The sequence below is a fragment of the Sordaria macrospora genome, chromosome 3 (assembly GCF_033870435.1).
Source record: "Sordaria macrospora chromosome 3, complete sequence".
Classification (NCBI taxonomy): Eukaryota; Fungi; Ascomycota; class Sordariomycetes; order Sordariales; family Sordariaceae; genus Sordaria; species Sordaria macrospora.
The window spans coordinates 2,071,515-2,092,021 of record NC_089373.1 but is presented as its reverse complement, the minus strand read 5'-3'; the positions used below and the strand labels follow the sequence as shown (position 1 = coordinate 2,092,021).

Genomic DNA, 20,507 nt, shown 5'->3' with positions numbered 1-20,507 from the left:
CATGCTATAGTATGGGTATAGCTATGATAGTTACGGTAATGATTAAGCAGGTTATAGATCAGATCACGCGACATTTTATAGTCAAGCCCAAGCGCGATAAAAGATGCCTAAGGTTGATTAGGCTCGCGAACTGATATTGAACTTGAACTTATAACTTTCTTAATAGTACGTATTTGCTCATTTGTTTCCCCGCGCTTATTATACACATCACTGCTGAGTCGTAACAAAACACTGCACACTACCTACTAATTGTGTCCCGCTCAGTAGAAGAGGACAGCATTTGCTAGGTGTGACGAACGGCAGTTTGATCTGCCTAATTGAGATAGCTGAAGGATGATAACTATCAGAAGTCGTTCGGTGAAGCCAAAAGGTTCACAACAAGTATGGTAGCGTTATACTAGTCTCGGTGATAGTGATCAATTGACTACTGTCAAACTATCTGACAATCTGAGTTCTCCCGTAGTCCCTTTATACCTTGCGTGTGTGTCCTTGACTCCCGTATTCCTGAGTGTCTGCTCACTCATGATGTTGGCTCACTTGAAGGTCCTGGCTCACGGCGTGAGCCCTCATAGTCCGTGAGCCCTCCTGGTTCTGCGCCCTACTGGCTCCTATGGTTACACTGTCCCGCCTCTGCGTGGCTGTCGTATCCCAGTGGCTTGGTTGACCCGTGTGACTCGCTTGAGTTCGTAACACTAGGCAGTTCATAGGTGAGTTGGAAAATCATAATCATAGTATACAGGACATAAGAAAATGCATCTGGATAGACCGCCCAAAGTGAACTCATTCACTCCCCTATGTGCCCAGGTAGAAGAATCAATACTAGTAACCTGGGGATCCAAAAACCGTACCCATATAGTACGGAAATTTTCGGGAAAAAAACCATCCCTAGTTGGGGGGTATAGCACAGATCATATTACAAGCCACCGTAACAGGACGCCCCAGTTTTATTTCAGCCAATGAGAGCCCAGAAGTCAGCTTAGAACGGTTATTTTGATAGCAACGCGCCGCCGTCCTGTCATAGTTACTTTTATTAAACGGTTTTCTCAGTTCCCAGACTCCCAGTAATGAAACCTCGGATTAATGGTTTTGGTGGACAGTTAGGGCATTGTTCTTAATTTTGTATGCTAGACTCACCGGTGCGGCACGTCTCATGCCCTACGGGAGGCGGAAGTAGACGTTAAAAATAACAACAACAACAACACAGTATCTGTCTGTATCAAGCCAGAGCTCAAGTCAGTACATCTGTCATTATAAAACTTCATCTCCAATGACGTGGCTACTTACACGTACAACCTTGATTAGAGGCTAGTATCCGATCGGCTTGTCGATATTTCTTCTTATTGTCGGCGTACGACTGCAGTTGCCGGTAGAGACTGTCAGCAGGGGTGGCTTGAGCTTCCCTGTTGTGCCCAGCACGTTGCAGACTTCTTGCTCGGCTTGAAGTGTGTGTCGCGTTCTCTTTTTCTCTTGCGCGGTGGCGCGTCGCGGTGTAAACGTATTGGCCGGATTGCCAAGCGTCAATCCCCAGCAAGCTGTATAATCCCTATGTGCTGTCGTAGTTCTCCAAGTAGTTGGTTATGAAATAGATAAGGAAACCTTCAATGTCATGTGTCAGCGCCACAGACTGGTAGAGGCCTAGCTGCTTCATCTTCTCGTCATCAAACCAGGGCGCAATGGGAACCTAGATCTCAGGGTCAGCTTAGCTCGTCTCAATAATATTTGGGAAGTAAATATAGGAGTGAGACAGTTTAGGATGGATGTTAAACGTTAGTTACGACTTGCTGAAACCTGGCTGCGACTTGGGCAAGAGACTGCTGTTGCTCGCGCTCGGTTTGGAGGAGCTGGAAGCCGTGCGCGCAGATCACTATGTATAATTCTCTCTGCTAATTACACTAATTTGCGAAGCTATCTCTGCGTTATACATTTGGATCATTTCGGGCTTCCCCAAGAATCCCCCTCATCCGATCATACAATCCCTCGTTCTCTTTTTTCCACCTCCCACCGTTCGGAAATACTTCTCTCCGTAGTTTGTTGACCCAAGGTACCAACGGCTGGTAGTATGGCGTGAAGTGCACTTCTGCGGATTTGATGAAATCTCCTTCATCAGCCACTTGCCCCTTCTTCAACTCTGCCAATGATTCCAGGTCGCAATAGTTCCACTTGTCAAACTTGCTAACAACCCTGCTCTTGTTTGGGCCGTCGTAGTGGACGCAGATCCAGAACAGGACCCAAAAGAATGATTCAAGATCGTGCATGAAGGAATGTTGTTCGCCCAGAAGGACCCCAATTGCCATGAACGCCCTGGTGCCGGTTATGCCCTTTGCTCCAGAGGCACCTTCTCGTTCCTTTCTGACAGCAAGATCTAGGTCGATTAAGAATGAAGGCCAGGAAGGGTTGTTGTCGTCTTCATTGATCATAAGGTTGTTAATGGAGATGTCTCTGTGAAGGAGGCCGGCCGTTCTCCATAGGGACTCGTGTCCGTCAATGCAGCCTTCCAACGCAGCAAGTAGGGCCACTCGGGAGCTTGCCTTATAGATGGGTTGGCCATAGTCGCGAACAATGACTCGCCGATGTACCCGATTTTGCAGCGCATCACTGCTAGCCTGGGTCGTACAGGACCGCTTGCTGGAGGGTAAAGCGGCGTCGGTTTGGCTAGATGACCGTTTCTTGCCAGCCATGCTAGTACTGCGGCCTTTCCGTGAGGCACTAGCCGTAACCGTCCTGGTCGACGGCGTCGAGTGTTCCAGCTTGTAGTTCTTCACCTTATTAACATCTATTCCTCCTCGAACGTTGCTTCGGACATCGTCATCGGTTCCGCGCACCTGGACCGTCTCGTGGTGATAGTATCGAGCTACGTTCACTACCCCTTTATCGGTCGCATCTCGCAGCAGCTCCCCTTCCTCGTCGCGCTCAGGGTACTGCCAGGAATCCTTGATGACTAGTGGCGTCTGCGGGTCTCCCTCGGGATGGGCCTTCCAGCAGGTCGTTGCCCGGCCGGACATACAACGTGCGCGTAGCATGACTTTATCAATGATAAGACGCTCTGTTGAGTCATTACTCTTGATCTGGACGAACCGATTGTCATTCTCCTTTATAATAGATGGGTCGAACCCAAGCTCCTCCTCGCTCATCCAGAGAAACGCGAGGACCGTTGATACGAACTTTAAGCCCTCCGTGTTGATATTGAACTGTTCCGATGCGATGGCCCCGAGCCGATCAAACTCCCATATCCTCATGAGTGATCCACAGATGGTAAATCCCAAAACAAAGCGACGATTGTCCAGCGTATCTTGAGCACCGGATACTTCCCTCGCGTACCTCCCGAGATCGAGCCATGCCTTTGACGCTATATCGGCAGAAGGATTGCTCTTCAGCTCGCCCGGTACGAGAATATGCGACCAGCGCCATGGAGTATCCTTTCCAGCCTTTGAATCATCCACGAAGCCGACGTCCACTTTGCGTTCCGCTATCGAGCCGCGGATCGGTTTGTTGGGTTGTACCAGCAGCCTTCGTCGCGGCGTCGGTGTCCGATTCGGATGGTACTCTTCTGCAAACACTGCCAGTTTCTCGCTCAGTTCTGCAAACCAGTCCAGGACACGGTCCTGGTTCGCATCTGTCGGCCACCCGCGCCAACCACTACGGAAGAGTGGTTCGCTGCCTTCCGTGCACTTGTTGAAGACGGCCTCTGATGCTGTCTTTAGACCCGCCACCCGACCGAAAAAGATGTCGTGGAAGTTAGGAAGGTCGATGTATATGGAGCCGAGCTCATCCTTGAGGACCACGTCCACATGTTTGCGGAGCTCCGAGGAGTTTGCGAAGCTGCTCGTGTTGATAGACCACGGAGTTTGAAAAAGGTAAGATGCTGTCGGTCGGGGAGGCGGGGTGGTTTCGGTAACGGCACAGTACACTTGGCGCCAGATCTCATCGTCGGGCTTATTGGCGAGGACTGCATTGAGAAGTGGTTCAAATTGATCCGAGTCGAAGTTGTCCAAGTTGCCGGGGGTGAGGGCGGGTAGGCATCTCAACACATCGTCAAAAAGGTTGGCACGGCCCGTATTCGAACGTAGAGAATAGATAGCAGGGAGTATTTGGAGTGCCGACAGAAGCCTAAGCCCAAGAATCTGCAAATCTAAACAGCGGTTAGATGGACATCTCAGCAACGCGGGCCTGTTTCACTCACCTTTTTTGCCCAGCTGACTGAGCGCGTCTGGCGTAGGACAGGAGATGCCCCTGTCTTTACAGACTAATTCGAACGAAGCACGGAAGGCATCTAGGCCTGTGCCGATGGGATTTTCTCGGATGACGTCTGACTGATGTTGATCCATTATGGCGATGGTGATACTGTCCTTGAGACGCGGCGGTGATGATGTTCTTGAGACGCGGCTATGGAGGGGTCGAAGATCGTGTGTCGTGAAATGTCGCGTCTAGTCTAATCACGTGGTAAACTGTCAGAATGACGGACGGTTGAGACGTTGGGAACAATAGGTTAGGAAAATGATTGATTGCCGGCTTGGTTGGAGAAAGTAAAATGGCATGATAACTGCATTCGCCAAAAGTAGTTGTTGTTGTTGTTATTTTTAACGTCTACTTCCGCCTCCCGTAGGGCATGAGACGTGCCAAAAGTAGTTTGAAGGGGAGAAGAAGACAAGAACACAAGGGAGCCTTGCACAGAGTGTTCGAAGGCTCCATATTACACGTGGCTAAAAGAGTGGGCTACAAACGAAAGAGTGGCTCGGGTGGCTAGGTGACGGCCCAGGTTCAGAGGAGAGTGGGGCCCACATACGGATGAACCTATGGGTGTGCGGATCACATTCCTATGTACCCTGGACGCCAGATTCGGACCAGCAGACTTGAAGACGGCCAGCCACTGTGTTGCCAACAGCCGGCTGAAAACCCTCCGCTTTCTCTAAAACGCCATCGAAAAATATTGGCGATAAGACGGTAAAGAGAGATAGCGTTGCCATATTCTGGACCATTGAAAGGAGGCTAAAGATGAGGTAGACGCATGCTAATCCTGAGCCAGAACGATCCTGAGCTAGAATGATCTTAGATACAATTCTATACTAGAACGACTCCAAACAATAGAACGATGGTAGGACAAAATAATCCTGAGCTAGACTGACCATTCCGATATACTTTCCTTAAGTCAATCTCTTCACCTTGGAAACATGGTGAGATACGCTGAGGCTTGAGGATATTAACGTATATCCCCTATAATTTCAAAAGTAAGATACCCAAAATCTTTTCTCTGAGCCCAGTAGAAACGAACACCCTGGGGTGCGAGTAACCCGTTGCCAAGGGTGAGATTCGCCAAAAAGTTTTCGCCAATCAAAGTATAGGAACAAGTGGGTTTTATTGGTTAGCGTTCTCAGTCCGTTTCAAACGGAAGGGGACCGTTAGCAACTCGGGAGCTGGTGGTTCTGTTTTCTGCCTCTCATACGTGATCAAATGTGCACTTCTCTGCCCTTGCCACTCTTTCGCGTAAGAAGACATATCGCCTGACTAGTAGTTGGGTCGGTGACGACCAGCGAATCCCAGGTGCTGTATGTCTTTTCGACTTTTTTTTTGAATTTTTGGTGTCCATTTCCTTCTAATGGATGGGATGGTCTTTCCTCTTCTTTTGTTTTGGTGCATCTTTCATTTCCTGATGAACATGGTCCAGGAAAAGGTCGTGGAGGGACAGCTGTTGAGGGGTCGTGGTAAACTTGTTCACTCCTACCATTTTGGAGTAATTCAGGATCCTTACCCGCAATTACAGGCTTACACTGTTCATATTGGAAAGTGCGAACGAGGTTCTACAGTTGGTCATATAGTTTATAAGTGACGATTCTGTCCGATCTTGTCTTTATGATATTCATTACACGTTCGTGGTATAAAAAGAGAGACGAGCCCCAACGCCCAGCCTGATATGACATGACATGACATGACATAATGAAATGCGAGAGAAAAGAAAGCCGAGGTTTCTTTTAAGAAGATATAGAGACCATAAATGATGGTTGATAGACAAAATAGCAAACCATGGGGAGACATATCATCCCAATCCAATACAATGTTTCCCAAACACACACTAATAACCTTTCCCATATACGTTTCGTTCACCTACCCTACCGGCCGCTCAGTCGCTCGCTTGCTCGCTCGCCAGCCCAAAACAAAAACAGACACAGGTCCTATCCAACTTGCCCTTTCCTTTTTTTTACAGTCTTCCATACTCCCACTACTACTGCTCATCCCACACTACCTCATCAACCGCGTACTCCTATAGACCAACTTGGAGAGGTCTATGGGCTCTGAATCTGCTGATGGGTCGACCGCAGCAATTATCCCATCGTTTGCACCATTGGCATCCACATCCTCCAGACCCTCATCAACCTCAATCTTGGCATCACCCTTGACACTCCCGCTCACTGTGCTCCCCTCGGACTCCGTCGCCGGCGCCGTCCTCTTGACTCCCTTTTCCACCACCGTCACCACCACGCCATCCTTGGCCGCCTCCTTCACGGAGCTCCTTGTGCTCTTCATGCTCGTCACCCTTCTCATGCTCTGGGGTCTGTAGCTCCTCGCTCCCATGCCCATAGGAATAGCGCTCGCGCCTGCGGTTGCTACCCTGGGCAACGATCCGGCCGCGCCACCGGCACCCGGCTCGCCAGAACCATCTCCACTGAGATCTTCACGCCTGACACGCTCCATCTCCTTGGAAGCCAGGTCCTTGGTCTGGGACAGACGCGTCTTGATCTTGGTGACTTCCTCGCCACAGTCGCCGTCACGAAGGAATTGATGGGCGGCATGCTCGCACATAGACTGAACGAACTCAAGGCCCCTATCGAGCTCATCGTAGACATCCGGCCCGGCACCATGAGGCTGTTGGGACGCACCGGCACGGCCCATAGCCGCGCTCATGCGAATATTGGCCAAGGGGTTGGCGCGTACTCCACCACCTTGGGCCAGCATGCGGGCTTGGTCGCGCGCGCGACGGGCACTTAGCATTGCTTGGACTGCTTCGATATTCGTGGCCGGAGCGGCGCCCGACGCATCCATGTTGTCTACTGCCCTAGTGTCGGGCACCAGTTCCCCGGTCGCGGCATCTCCGCCATCATCATCATCGTCTGGCGGCGAGTTCATCTCGGCTAACCTCTTGATCTGTGCAACCTTGGCTGCCATTTTGGCCTTGCGCATCATGTTCCTGCTAGCGCTCACAAACTTGACCAGCTCTTCGAAAAAGCTCTGAACATAGCTGTCGTAGTAGACAATGATCATGCTCCGGCTGCGGTACTTGGGTGGTTTATCGGCGTTCTCAGCGCTCATGACCGAGTCAGTTCGTTGGCGCTTGCGTAGGGTAGCGCGGGCCTTAGCCTGGCCTGCTGCACGGACTTGTGATGTTGTTCGCTGCAGGGCACCAGGGGAACCTGGCGTCTGTGGGCTGGTTGGTCGTTTATCCGTTGGCTCTTCCTCCTGGTAGTTGGGATGGGCGGATGGCTCGTCTTTTGGCCTCAGACTTTCGGTTGACCCCTTGTTCCTCAAAGACTTCCGTGACGGGGATCCTGGCTCTCTACCGGGCGATGATGGTTTGGTCTCGGCAATCTGGGCCAACTCCTGCTGGCGCTGTTCGATTTGGACGTTGAGCTCATCTAGGCGATGCAGCCAGTCGGGTATACCGAACTCTAGGTTTCTGAGGGCCTCCATGGCGGTGTCGTCCTCCTCGGATGAGGCAGGGCTGATAACGGTTCTCTCTTCAACAGTTTCGGGCACTTGTCCTTCCGCGGCCGCTGGCGCGGGGCTTTCCTGTGGGAAAGCCGTGGTTGCGACTTTGTTCTGGAACACCGGGTGGTTTGCTTTGGATGGGCGTGGTTGAAGGTGCGCCCGGGAATCCCGCGGATCAACCTCAATCTGATAAATTCTTCTTGTTTGGAGGTACGAAGCAGTAACGGACGTAGAAGCGTGAGCGGTTTAAAGTGTAGGTCGGTGCGGCGTGAAAGGGTTGAGAAGCTGGAGAGATGTTTTGTATGTCGTTGGCCGTCTCGGTCTGTATATACGAGCCGTTGGGGTTTGGGTGAATGGACGGATAAACGGGAGGGCGGGTGGATATAGATAAGACTGCCGGACGCTACGGAGGGGGAGAGTTTGGACGGTTTGGTTGCACTGCAGCTGAGGAGCAGGAAGTCCAGTCAATTGGTTCGCTCAGAGTGTCAGATGTTGACGAGGAAGTGTGACCAACAACAAAGACGTTGTGGGATGGTGGTTTGTATTGGAATGGCGTGCAACGGAAAAGAAGCAGTGTCGATGTCCAAGAGCAAGTGCAACGAAGTGTGCAAGTGGGAGAAAAGGGCGAGAGGTCGGAATCAGCTGCAGAAATGGCAGTTGAGCGGTCCGGGGGGTGCGCTGTTGACTGACTGCTGACGGCTGACGGGGAGTGACGGGGAGGGGAAGAGACCCGGAGAAGCTAACAGCGGTCGGCCTGGTATAGGGGTCACTACCGGAGTCGCCCAAAGTGCGTGACCTCTGAGCCGATCTCCTAGCGTCAGGTGTCGGGTCGAGTCTAGACGGGAGTCTTTGTCACCACAAGTCAAGTCTAGATTGAGGAATCTGGACGGGACAAGAGGTTGAGGAGTTGAGAAGGAAGAGTGAAGAATGGAAAGGGTGAGGTGACAGAGAGAGGGGAAAAAGAAACAGGAAGAGAGAGATGCAAAATGTCGAGAAAGACAAGATGGAAGGAACAAAGATCGGATGAATCTGTTCCACTCCCGTCTTGCACCACTGCGCTGCACAGCACAGCACTTCTTCCCTTTGGGCAGTCACTGGTCGCCGGTTGGGTAGAGGTAACCACGATGGGGCCTGGGGGACCTGCCTGCATTGCCTGCCCTGCTGGGGACGGGAAGCTGTTCTGTTAGGTGGCGGTGTCCGCGTGGGAGATTGTGCGCGCGAGAAGGTCGGGCGGAAGGTGGGATATGCGCCAGACTGCAGCAAAGCAGTAGGTAACAATGCAGCAGCAATGCAGCGACAATGCAGCGACAGTGCAGCAACGGAACACAATCCTCGACAATGCAGCCTCAGGTGGCATTGAACGCCAGTTGCCAGCGGCCAAGACTCTGCTAACGCTCTCTTTATCCTCAACAGGGCTAGCCGCCTTTCAAAACCTTCAACCCAGGAGACCAACTAAGCCAGGGCCGCCTGTTATGGGGCACAGGGGGTTGCATAACCCATCGAGCCCATCGGTCCACCCCTTCCTCTCTTTGCACGCTTGCCTAACTCTTTTTCCTTCCCGCCCGTCTCCAAGAGTTTCCGTTGTTGCCTGGTCCTTGTCAAAGTTAACGGTTCAACAGTTCGTCTTGAGAGCCTCAGCTCTCTCTCTCTGTCTATCAAAGAGTCTCGATGTCGGCTTCAGATAGCCAAGCTATGGGATGTTATGGAACTGCCCCCCGTATAATACCCGGCGTGTCATAACAGCGTTCCCACCTCGGTCTCAGTTTTCTGTCCGATTTGTTTCTAGTGAAAAGAGGCAGGCGTGGCAGGTACCACAAACTGTCAACAGGTGCCGAGGCATCCACTGATCAAGGAACCACTTTTCGCGATGTGGTCTGTGTGTGGTCTGTGACACCTTTCAATTTTCATGATACATTCACGCCGGGCCGGTATGGGACAGGAAAGATACGGACGGGGTAAGGGTACATCTCACGGGACATGCCAAAATCAAATTACTGTCCACATCCACGAGGTCCAGAAACACCAAAGAAATAGAGGCGAAGTAGCCGAAACGCGGAGGCTCTGTGCGGCCTGGTCAAGCGGAAAGTGGTAATTGATGACATGATCGGCCGACCAAACTGATCAACTTTCGGATGTGTCGCCGACACTCGAGCGTAGCCAGTCAAGTTAGCAGCGAGGCCCTGTCAAAGTGAGGAGGAGAACCGCAGTCAAGTGTTGATCCTCTCCTCACTCTTTGACAAAAGAGGGGCGAGAGACGGGACAGATATGGGATGAGGAGTTTTGGGTTTGCGGGTAAGGGTACGGTGGAATGACGGATCATAACCCTTCGAGGTTTGAGCCCCAGCCCTGTCAGTCAGCGGAAAAGCTTCAGTGACAAGATGTCCATTTGCGATGAATGAGCTGTCTGCAATCTGCATTTTTCCAATGCAGAACATTGATTGGCGGATGAATGAGGTGATGTGAGAGCGGAAGCGGCGCACAGCGCAAAAAGGGGGGGTGGGTTAGGTTGGGACGAAAGTTAGGGGGAAAGGGGAATTGATGGCTGCGGGCGGACGGGAGTGAGAAAATTGAAAGGATGAGATGAGATGACGGGGGACTGGTTCGGACGAAACAGAACTCTCAAAAAAGACAACCCGAGTCAACAGGTCAGAACAGCGTAGGTATATAGAAAACAACACTTTCTCGTGGCCTTTGATGTTCTTACGGAGATGCGTAGTTGTTTATCATGAAATCTGGCAATAACCGCCGGCAGCAAAACGGAAACAAAAAAGTCCTTTGCTGCTGTCTTTTTCTCTCTTTGTTTTTCCCTTCACTAGCTGCACGTCGACTTCTCGCGTCTTGCATCAGAACAGATCGAAGATATCCCATCGTCCCCTGCGTCTGGACCGCGAGTGGAAGAGGCACACACATTTTTCGCTCCTGGCCGGCCCGGCTAAGCTGGCCGCATGAATCCTCGGACGATCTAATGCCATGTTGAATAATTCAATTATACGAGTCCGAAACCTCGTTAGCAAAAGACCCGGTTAGACCTGTCAGACATGTTGTTCCTTTTGCGAGAGTCCGACACCGAGTGACACGTGAAATGCAGCCTCGCATATTCAATAAAACCACCACCCAACCCCCGTCCACCTGCTTGTCGATCACAACTTCGGCGTGATGAAAAAGCGGTATAGGCTGATCGTCTGCCCCTCTCTTCTCTTCGCCGAGCCGTACCGTGCTGCGTTCCTTCTAACGTCGTTCGGACGTTGGGGGGCCTTTCTGTAAAGAACGCCGTAATTCTCCCGTCATTCATTCATTCTCGCGCTCTGCTGCTTGTGGCTTCTTCTGCAGAGATATTCGCAACGGACAACGGACCTGGGTGAGAGCTCCATAGTGGAGGAAATCTCCTCCTTCCTTCTCCTCCTCCTCCGGCCCACAAACACAACTGAAGCTCATGATCATGATCTTCTCCACTTTGGATCGATGTCCGAATTGTGAATTTTGTTGATCGCTTGCATGTGTTTGTTCGCTGTGTTGTCTGGAACGCAACTGAACGAGCAACGAGGTTGCATTGAAATCGTATTTACGGCTTGGCGAAGTGGGTTTTCTTTTCAAGCAGTGTTCCTTCCCGCCTGCCCATCCTCTTTTTGTTCCTAGCTTCCTTTCCTATCAGTGAGTTCGAACCTAGTTCTCACCCTCTTTTTTTCGTAGTTCTTTCCCTCCTCCCCGTCCCCTTCCTTCCTTCCGTGACTTTCATATGATCCTCGAATCCATGACCTTGACAAGCGGAAGGTCCGAGTCAAGCCAAGACGGCTTCCGCACGCTTTCGCTGTCCACTTCCAACGCTTGTGCGCCCATTTCGATATTTTTGTGTGTTCAGGTGTGCTGACGCTGCTGACGCTGACACTTGATTGACCCTCAACGGCTTCGGCCCGCTCGCACGCTCGGCGGCACGGCGACGGGCTGGTTGGGGGTGGCTGGGCGGAAGTTTCATCCCTATACGGTAGTATCCGTCTTTAGCGGACCTCCTTTTCTTTCTTTCTTTCCATCCTTCTCGGTCATTTCATTTCACCTTCTCATGAACCTCCTCACGGGCCTCTTTTACGGACCTGAAGAGTTCAATCGGGCATCTTGCCCGTGGTGCGAAATTGTGTCTTCGGTCTTCAATGGACGAGTTAGGAACCGGTGTCCTGTACATATAGTATAACATTTCCACTCCTGTCATTACGCTTACCGAAACATCACCGTGATTGATCCATCCCATCCGCCTTTCCATTCATGAAAAGCGGGCGGCTGGGAAGAATTTGTTAGGAAATAGTATCGCATTCGCCCAGCCAAACCAAAAGTTTGTGCAGCAACAGCACTGGCAGCACGAAGAAATTTTGCTTGCTCCGTGACCAACAAAATCCTTCCCAGAGAAAGAAAGCGTCGCATTCCAGAGAACAGCGGATTGTACATAAACCGAACTGCTTGCCCGCAAAGCATCTCTTCGCGAGCGAGAGAAGGAAGCTCGGATGCAAAGAGGTTACAGTGTCAATGGGGACAATCGGGATCCCGTAAACCACTCACGGAAGGTTTAAGCTCCAAGGGGGGAGGAGGGAAAGAGAAACTAGCGGTCTCCATACTGTACCTGGTTGGCGCGAACCTTCCATTCGATGATACTCAGTCTGGCAGACTGTGGAAATGTGAAAGAGTTCGGTCCAGAGGATCATCGTGGTGTGGAAATATTCTCTCGACTCGACTCGACTCGTCTATCACTTTGTTTTCCTGACTTTTGTTCCTGTGTCAACTTCTTTGGATTTCTCAATTTCTCTTCAGTGGGTGGGCTCTGAATGGCTATGCCTACGACAGTATGTGACACGTAATTCCTCGGTCTTGACCTGACACAAATGTGAATCACAACCCAGCTTTCCAGTGTGTACCCATTTACAACCACTCGGGTGACACATACAAAACATGACTCATACATACTGCGTACTCACGATTGATGTGGCCTTCTTCGCTTTTTTTTTTCTCACTATTTTCGCTATTTCTTTTTTTCGACCGTTGGTTGGTTCGTAAATGGACAAATGATGGAAGCCCATTTATCTTAACTGTCGCAACGTCGAACGTCCCGTCCGTGTGTCAATCTAGGATTGGCGTTACACACACAATATTCAAAGCAGCATGTGCAAGCAACCAAAGACGGACGGACGCAGTGGTAGGGTAGCTTCCTTGTAGGTAGCGACGAGGATAACGACGACTGCAACACACAACAAGCCACAAAGTGCGGGAATGGAGGCGGGACGAAGCGGTGGACTTTTTTTTTTTTTTTTGATGATGATGATGATGATCATGATGATGATGAGGAGGAAAACGATGCTGCTGTTCGTGTGTGTTCGTTAATTGATTGATGCATGGAGGGCATTACATATTTGTGTTCATGGAGACCTACATACCTCTACGATATTAGACTTTCTCGCTCTGGTGAAAGATAGTTCGATAGAGATAAACCTCTCCGAGTGTCTCGTCTCGGATAACAGCACGCCCACCAAAGAGACCACGGATAAGATCATCCACTGCTACTTCACACACTATTATATGCGCCATGGCGGCCTTCCATGACAGAGATACAGTACAGTACAGCATCGCCATCACTATAGCCGTGTCAGGTCGCATTGCATTTTGCACTCTCGGTTGTATGGTAGCCATCCGCTCGGCAGTGTAGGCAACCTTTGTTGAGGTTGTCTTCACGATGCGAGGTTCTTCCTTCGTTCTCGTCAAGATCCGAGTACGCCGCCAGCTTCTGTGGTCAACAACCTGCAAGGTCCAGGTGCAGTATCATCCATCAACGTGATATCTGACCGGCTTTTACATACCAATTTCAAAGCATTATAAACCCTCGAGAGTCAGAAGATTGATGGAGCATAAGAGCTGGTATTCCGTGTCGACTGTTCGGCGGCGTTTGTTCGGTCCCGTAGACCGAATACCAGAGTACAGGCTCGGATTGGGACAACAACTGTGGTTGGAATGTCTCCGAGCGAACCAGACGGTAGACATGATGCCTGACAGTCTTTGGAACATAAGAGGCCGGCGAGGAGTCTTGGGTTTGGTGCATAGAGGTAGCGTAAAAGCCACATGCAATGGGCTTGGCATTGATACCTCTCTACCTCTCCTTGTCAAGAAGTGACGACGAACGGGGTGGCTGGCTTGCCTTGTGACGGACGGACCGGGTTAGCGATGGCCAACGACGGAAGGGCGGCCGGCGGTTTGCGATTTCGATTTTGTGAATGAGAAGTGAAGAACCCACACCCACAAGATGATATGTATCTCGAGAATCATAAGCCGAACATGGCGATACAAAATTCTTACTTGCTTTTACTCCCAGCTCTTCCCATCTCTTTCTTGCCTGGAGCTCTCGACAGATTCGAAAAGAGAGATGCCATCACCAGAGAGAGATATGCGTCTACGGATATACAGCATAGGGCAGTTATTAATTGGCAAGCCGCAAGCCGACCGACATCAAGATTTTCTTGTCTTCCCTTGTCCCGGGATCCGAGTGCACGCTACTCTCTTTGTATTCATGACAATGGTACCTATGTAAAGCCGGACACACAAAACTCGGTCACAATTTTATTGCATTACTGATGTCCACTGGTCTGATCGTTCCATCTGGTCGAGTTCGTATTGCAGCGGGATAAAGGTCCATGCCCTGGCCTGGCGGTTAGTCTTCCCATGGCAGGCTTGCTGACAGTGTTTGAAGCTTGTCGTTGCCATGGTACTAACCAGAAAATCGAATCGTCCCGTGGTTTGTCCTATATGTCCGTGATCCGAGGATTCTGGTAAGTCCAGCTGCCCTCGTCTATAACGCTGTACGGCGTACAGCCTCTCCGGCTCTACCGGTGTCTGTTAGGCAATACCGGATACTCATCATAACGCCGGATACTGATGATAACACCGAAGCAAGATCTGTTTTGGCAAAATGAAGAGGCAGGTGGTTAGTTGGATGTAGTAATGTGAACACATCTTGGTACCCATCATTGTCGTACTTCCAACTTGGTAAAGAACCGAACACCCATCAACCCAATCTTTCGGTAGGTAGGCTTGTGGAAGCGGCCGAGCGCTCATGAAATGAAACTCGGCTCGTACCAGCCACCCATAGAATTCCAACACGCTGAGATTGTACACGTTGTGTAAAAGTCAACTGTTTGTTTTCTTGGAATGTAAAGCCATGATGATCCCAATATCTAGGTAGTTTGAATGATAGTGGTGTTGATAAACTTCCAGTCAGCACAACGGACAAACCCGCCCGTCAGCCACAACCGAACGTTGTTTCTCGATCTCAACACCGTTGCAAATCCTAATGCCCTCGTGTGTGTACAGGCGTAGTTCCTTGCAGCTGCCATGATACCTATCATGTTACACGAACCACAACGCATCAGATCCTTATCCTTTGGAGTGCCGCATTCCTTATGATGTCGTAACGACTGAATGGACCTTAGGGTTTAGCATCAGGTCCAATCATGGCGGATGCCGACTATATCAATGTTCTTGTGAATCAGAGGTGTTAACTGTTCGTCGACGTCAACCCTGAATATTCAACTTAGATAGACCACACCGAGGAGAAGCTCTCGGCTGTGGAAGAAAAGACATGCCCTATGCAATTTGAAAGTCCAGTCCACGCCAAGAATGAAGGCCCGCAGACGAGCATAAAACATAATTTTCACTCTAGCATTCATACAGTGGTACCGATATTAATCGGCAACCTGGATTTGTGTTATAGCCCGGCACGGTTCGACTCCTCTCTGTGGTCACCTGACAAGATACCTAGCAACCATTCCAGCCATTCGCAAGTTTGCTACGACTGATTGACGACCCAAAGTCTGGCGTGATATCGTAGCGGTGATAACTCCTACTCGTTTTTGTTTGTTATGTTTGTGCGTCTCTCTGATCCGATCTGTTTTGCTGGGGACAAATTGTCCACAAGGATCGATCCAACGAACAGTCTGACACTTGTTCCCATCCCATACGCACTGCAACTATCTGCCTTTTCGAACTCTCCAGCGGTTGGAACGAGACCACCGATGCTCCACGCAAATCACTTTGAAAATGTCACAATAGGCAGGTGAGCTTTAGTGTTTTCGGGGAAAACAACCTTGGTCTCTTCGGTGGACCTTCCGTCCTTGATCACTGTTTTTTTTTCGCAATTCCAACTTTCAGATGACCAACCAAAGGATCATTGCCTGTGCAGATGGAGGTTGTGTGTACACCTGCCTGAATCTTTGGTGGAATGTTTAGTTGATCTGGCGGAATGACAGATCAACAGCAACAAAACTGACGGCTCGTTTTGTGCTAGACACAAATGTCAACGGATGCATCTGGATGGAGCAGCGGAAACGGGTTTCTCGATCGTGGTTGGTTGGAATCTCAAAAAGTGCAAATCATCATTGGCGCGGACTTTTCTCCTTCCTTACTGCCTACATCATGCGAAAGAGGCGGTCTAGCTGCCCAGCTCGAGAGCCTCAACAAGCGATTTCACAGACCCCTTTTCAGCCTTACCCCAATCAACGCTCTTCAGCTTCTGTGCTGCTGGGTCATTGAGGCTGGTCGAGGTTAGTCCCCAGAGTTCGTCGACAACAAAGCTCCTGATACGTGGCCATGGGTGCATCATGAGGGCGCCGAGTCTCTTACGAGCGTCCGTAATACCCTCTTGTTTCTTCTGTTCATTTGTACCATCCAGAGATGCCTGATCAGAGCCGCGGGACCGACCGAGCTCAGCGACAGCACCGTAGACCCTGATGCAGGCCTCGATCTTGCGGATGTTGCCCGTCTTGTAGCAAGCTTTCTGGACCTGCAAGCATAAGCTCTTGTAGTTGATCTTGTCACATGTCTCGAAGATGCCCACATGGAGCAGGAAAGCGGTGACCTCCAATGTTGGAACTAGCACCCGGTCCTGGCCTTGCCTGCTTTTGAGATTGCGGACAAGTGCAGTGCACACGGCGTCCGTCTTTTCCTTTGACTGCTGGCAAAACCCGCACAGGGCAGCTCTGGTTGCGATGACAAGCTCTTCGTTTCCGGTGTCGGCGGATGAGACAAGTCCTGCCAGGAGCTCTTCCATCCAGGTATCTGGATCAGCTTTAAGAGTATCTGCTATGGCGGGTTGTAACACGTCTTCGAATAGCAAGTTCAGCAAGAAGCCAAAGTAAACCCTTGAAGAGAACGTCGATTCGCGAACCCGAGAAGAGTAACTGGAAGTTGTCAGCACCTTTGTGTAAGAACGTTGGGGAATTACATTTGTACTCACTTCGGATTCAAAACCAAAGCCAAGGCCGTCTGCGCTTCAGCTCTTACTTTGTCCAACTTCTCAGCTGCTAGACGCAGAATGCGCAAAAACAAGCCCGAAACAACCCGGGAAGCCTCATCTGTAGGAAGCTGATCCAATCTCTCCCAGAGGAACTTTGTTGCCTTGATAGCCTGTAAGCGGACCAGGGACCCGACGTCACCCCGTGCATTGGTAGTATAGTCATCCAGGCCAGCGGTGATGAGCTCGAGAAATGTGTCGATGTTTTCTCGTAGAATATCACTCTGAGTGAGACTGGAGAGGATGGAAACTCTGGTCTCAATATCATTATCACTCCTCCAACGATCAACGAAAGCGCTGCACATTAAGCTTCTGTCTTGCTCAGCGACCTTCAAAGTCGCAAGTACGGAGTACGACATGGCGAGCGCAGCGAAATATCCTGAGGCGGTAGTTGCTCGCCCAGATGGACGATGCCGGACAGCATCAGCCCATTCACGGACCACGTTCTCACGCTCAGCATCCTCACAGAATATGAGAAGGACGAGCGCGGCTTCGGAAGCTACACATATGATCTCTTGCTCTGGACGAACAAGCCATTTTGCCAGGTTAGCTTTGGCAAGTCCTGCAATCCTTTTGACCTGTTCAGGTCTAGGTGTCATCTTCGTTATCAGGCTGGAGATCTCAGTGCCACTCTTTGCGAAGAGGGCTCGTCCAGGCAGGAGTGTTGTCTCGGCTGTTTTTGACATAGCGCCATTGCTGGTCAGTACAGATGACTGCAATACCGGGAAAGAGGAGATAATCAAAGAGCTCGCTCCTTCGGCGATCAATTCAGGTTTCCGGTATGTTTTGCTGTCTGCGTCGGTAAGAATTTCTGTTAACCCCGCAAGCGAGTTGGAAACGAAGTTTGATTTGGAGTCGTGGGAAGTGGTGCTTCCTGTGTCTTCAGGCGCACTTGCAATTTTCGGAAAGGCATCGAGCAATGATGCGAAGCTCATGAGCAGCCCATGTCTTTCCTCCACTTGCCGTACTTGCAGTGACTTGACCCGGTCAAGGACCATAGCCATTAAGTACGTAAGCCTTGCAGCTGAATCAGGGACGCCCAGGGCAAGCTCTGAAGCAATGGTGCCAAAGGACGCTCCTGCTGCTCGTCTTGCCATGGCGTCGAAATCACCAATACCTCTCCAGCCAAGGAGAGCGTGCAGAATAGCCTCGCCATACTGGCTCGATAATCTCGTGACATTCAGGGCAACGTCCTGGAGTGCCCTGGATCTCCGAGCTACAGCATGGTAGTCGACTGTTTGGACCACCCAAATTCCCTTCTCAACTGTATCAGGATGGCGGCCAATCAACTCCTGCAAGGCGGCAGACGAACCGCGTCTGATGTTTCCTGAAGGGTCCAGGCAGGCAGCCACGACGAGTTCCGTAGCCAGAATCTGGAGCATCGAGGCTCGTTGGCTGTAGAATCTGGTGGATACCGTAGAGCTGGTGGGGACTGCAAGCAGTTCCTTTGTACTATATCTACGTGCGAGTGCCCATATGCCGAAGCACGCCGCATCTCGAACGTTGGTGCCGATAGATCCGCCAGAAGTTCCTCGCCTTTCAAATGCAAGTCCGGTCAAGAGGGCATTGATAATGCCATCTAGATTCTCTGCAGGGGGTGAGCGTCGGTAAAGAAGGTGGGATAGGGTTAGCATCAGCCCATGCCACTCGAGAGGATCAACGGCGCCAATGTCCATGACTGGCGGCGCGTTTATATCCTTGGGATGCTTTACCCACAGGACATTCTTGTTCAGCGAGTCAATCACAGCTTCGACAACTTCTGAGGCCATGTCAGGATCAAGCTTCAAGGTGATGACACTGAGAGCTTTGCTGGCAGCGAACCGGACTGGCGTATCATTGTCTGCTAGGTTTTCGAGTAGGAAACCAATGGTAGTTTCGATGATATCCATACTCGGCATATCTTGACTAGACATGCGCAATATCGAAACCGCGATTGACCGAATGACCTTGATCATCGTCTTGCGAGCCAGGGCCGATGACATAACTGACCCGGCAGCATTCTGATCGGTGGCAGCCCCATGGACCTCTTGAAACAAAGTCAGCAGATACTTGTCCATGTCGGAGGTGTCGATTGACGAAACGAGAACACCGGACAAGAAGGAGAGAACGCCAATGTAATGGTACGGTGTTCTCTGAAGTCCCGCTTGAGGGCGAAGAGCAGAGATGGCCCAGTTTACCAAGGCATCTAACACGCCCAGTTGTTGCATATCTCTGCGCATGGAAATACGGACCAAGAGGGCTTTTGCGGCATCTCGCTCCTTGCCCGGGGAAGCAAGATACTTGATGGCCAGAGGTAGGATCCGAGTGGTTATACTGGGAAGACCTTGAGGCCACTGGAAACCAGGAATAGGCACGAGATCATCCTGCTCGACATCGGTTGATGAGATGGTGGCCAGGTCAAATGGGGCAAGCATAAGATGTGAAAGCCACAACAAGACAATGTACCTCTCCTCCCAAGTCCACTGCGGGCCGGTACCAGCGGTGGTGGTGCTGGAATCAGCGGAAGAGGGCTTTGCGTCTCGATGTCTTTCCGACTCCTCGAGAGCCGAGAGGACAAGCTCCAGGTACTTTGTCTCGTTGTTGAGAAAGCGGACAATGACCTTTTCACCGCGAATCTTGCAGAAAGTGTACAAGATCTTGCAAATGGCCCTCGGCAACGGGGTCAACAGATCCGATCGGGTTGAGAGCAACTTGTTCCGGTAACGAGACTGCTGATACTCGAGAAAGTTCTCGGCAAGAATGGGGAGCCATTTGGGCAAGTAGGGGTCCAGAAGCTGTGGAAGTTCTTGGAAAGGATCAAGGAGCTGTGCATCTCATTAGTCCCAGCTGTCCATCGCATGTGGCTTTGAAGACACTTACTCCGGCAATAATGCGTTCCAGCTCACGAGAACGCACACGGGACCTGACTACAGTTCCACCTGAGCCATTCTGCTTCCTGAGGAAGGGGACTAGGGAGGCGTCGAAATCGGTGATGAGGTCGTTGGATATCTTTTGTAGCTTGATGTCCAAGTCGTCTTCTGGCGCATCCATGTTGATGACGCAGTCCACTCACCAAGTTTGATGGTCTTGGACTGAGTTGATGATTTCAAGTGAGATGGTTGATGCTTCACTCTAGAGGTACCTACCTCTCTACCTATGCCCAGGCCGTTGGAGTGCGGTGCCCGCCTGCCGTGGGACTGTGAGGACTGAGGGGAGACTGCCAAGGAAGACAGCTGATTGGCACCCGAGTGCTGCTGTACCCCGCTTCGACCAGGGGTAGTTCTTACCTCCAACGTCACTGCAAAACATTCCACTGCTCATCACCGAAGACTGAACAACATCGACGGAAGGAGCACTCAAGAACTTCAGTCATATCACGAAGGCAGAATGGACACACGCTTCGCTGTACCATCGAAATCTCTGCACCTGCCTCAACTGATCAAATGAAAAATCGGAGGCCGAAGGTCCTTCCGCTAGGCAGCAGCACCGCACCTTTTCGAAGGCCCCGTTT

The 20,507-nt window shown here is 50.9% G+C and overlaps 3 protein-coding genes across 3 annotated transcripts; all 3 read right to left on the bottom strand.

The window, feature by feature from the left end:
• Positions 1 to 1,916: 1,916 nt before the first annotated feature.
• Positions 1,917 to 3,236, bottom strand: SMAC4_13477 (uncharacterized protein; the record flags this gene model as incomplete). Its single annotated transcript, XM_066091433.1, has 1 exon — positions 1,917 to 3,236. The coding sequence occupies one exon, from the start codon at positions 3,234 to 3,236 to the stop codon at positions 1,917 to 1,919; it is 1,320 nt and encodes a 439-aa protein (XP_065946462.1).
• Positions 3,237 to 5,834: 2,598 nt separating this feature from the next.
• On the bottom strand, positions 5,835 to 8,911 carry SMAC4_07382 (uncharacterized protein). The gene has a single exon (XM_003347959.2). The coding sequence runs from the start codon at positions 7,678 to 7,680 to the stop codon at positions 6,235 to 6,237; it is 1,446 nt and encodes a 481-aa protein (XP_003348007.1). The 5' UTR covers positions 7,681 to 8,911; the 3' UTR covers positions 5,835 to 6,234.
• Positions 8,912 to 15,181: 6,270 nt separating this feature from the next.
• SMAC4_07381 (uncharacterized protein) lies at positions 15,182 to 20,107 on the bottom strand. The gene is made up of 3 exons (XM_066090618.1): positions 19,877 to 20,107; positions 16,961 to 19,821; positions 15,182 to 16,904 (listed from the first exon to the last, which is right to left on the bottom strand). The coding sequence occupies exons 1-3, from the start codon at positions 20,045 to 20,047 to the stop codon at positions 16,157 to 16,159; spliced, it is 3,780 nt and encodes a 1,259-aa protein (XP_065946461.1). The 5' UTR covers positions 20,048 to 20,107; the 3' UTR covers positions 15,182 to 16,156.
• Between the last annotated feature and the right edge of the window lie 400 nt (positions 20,108 to 20,507).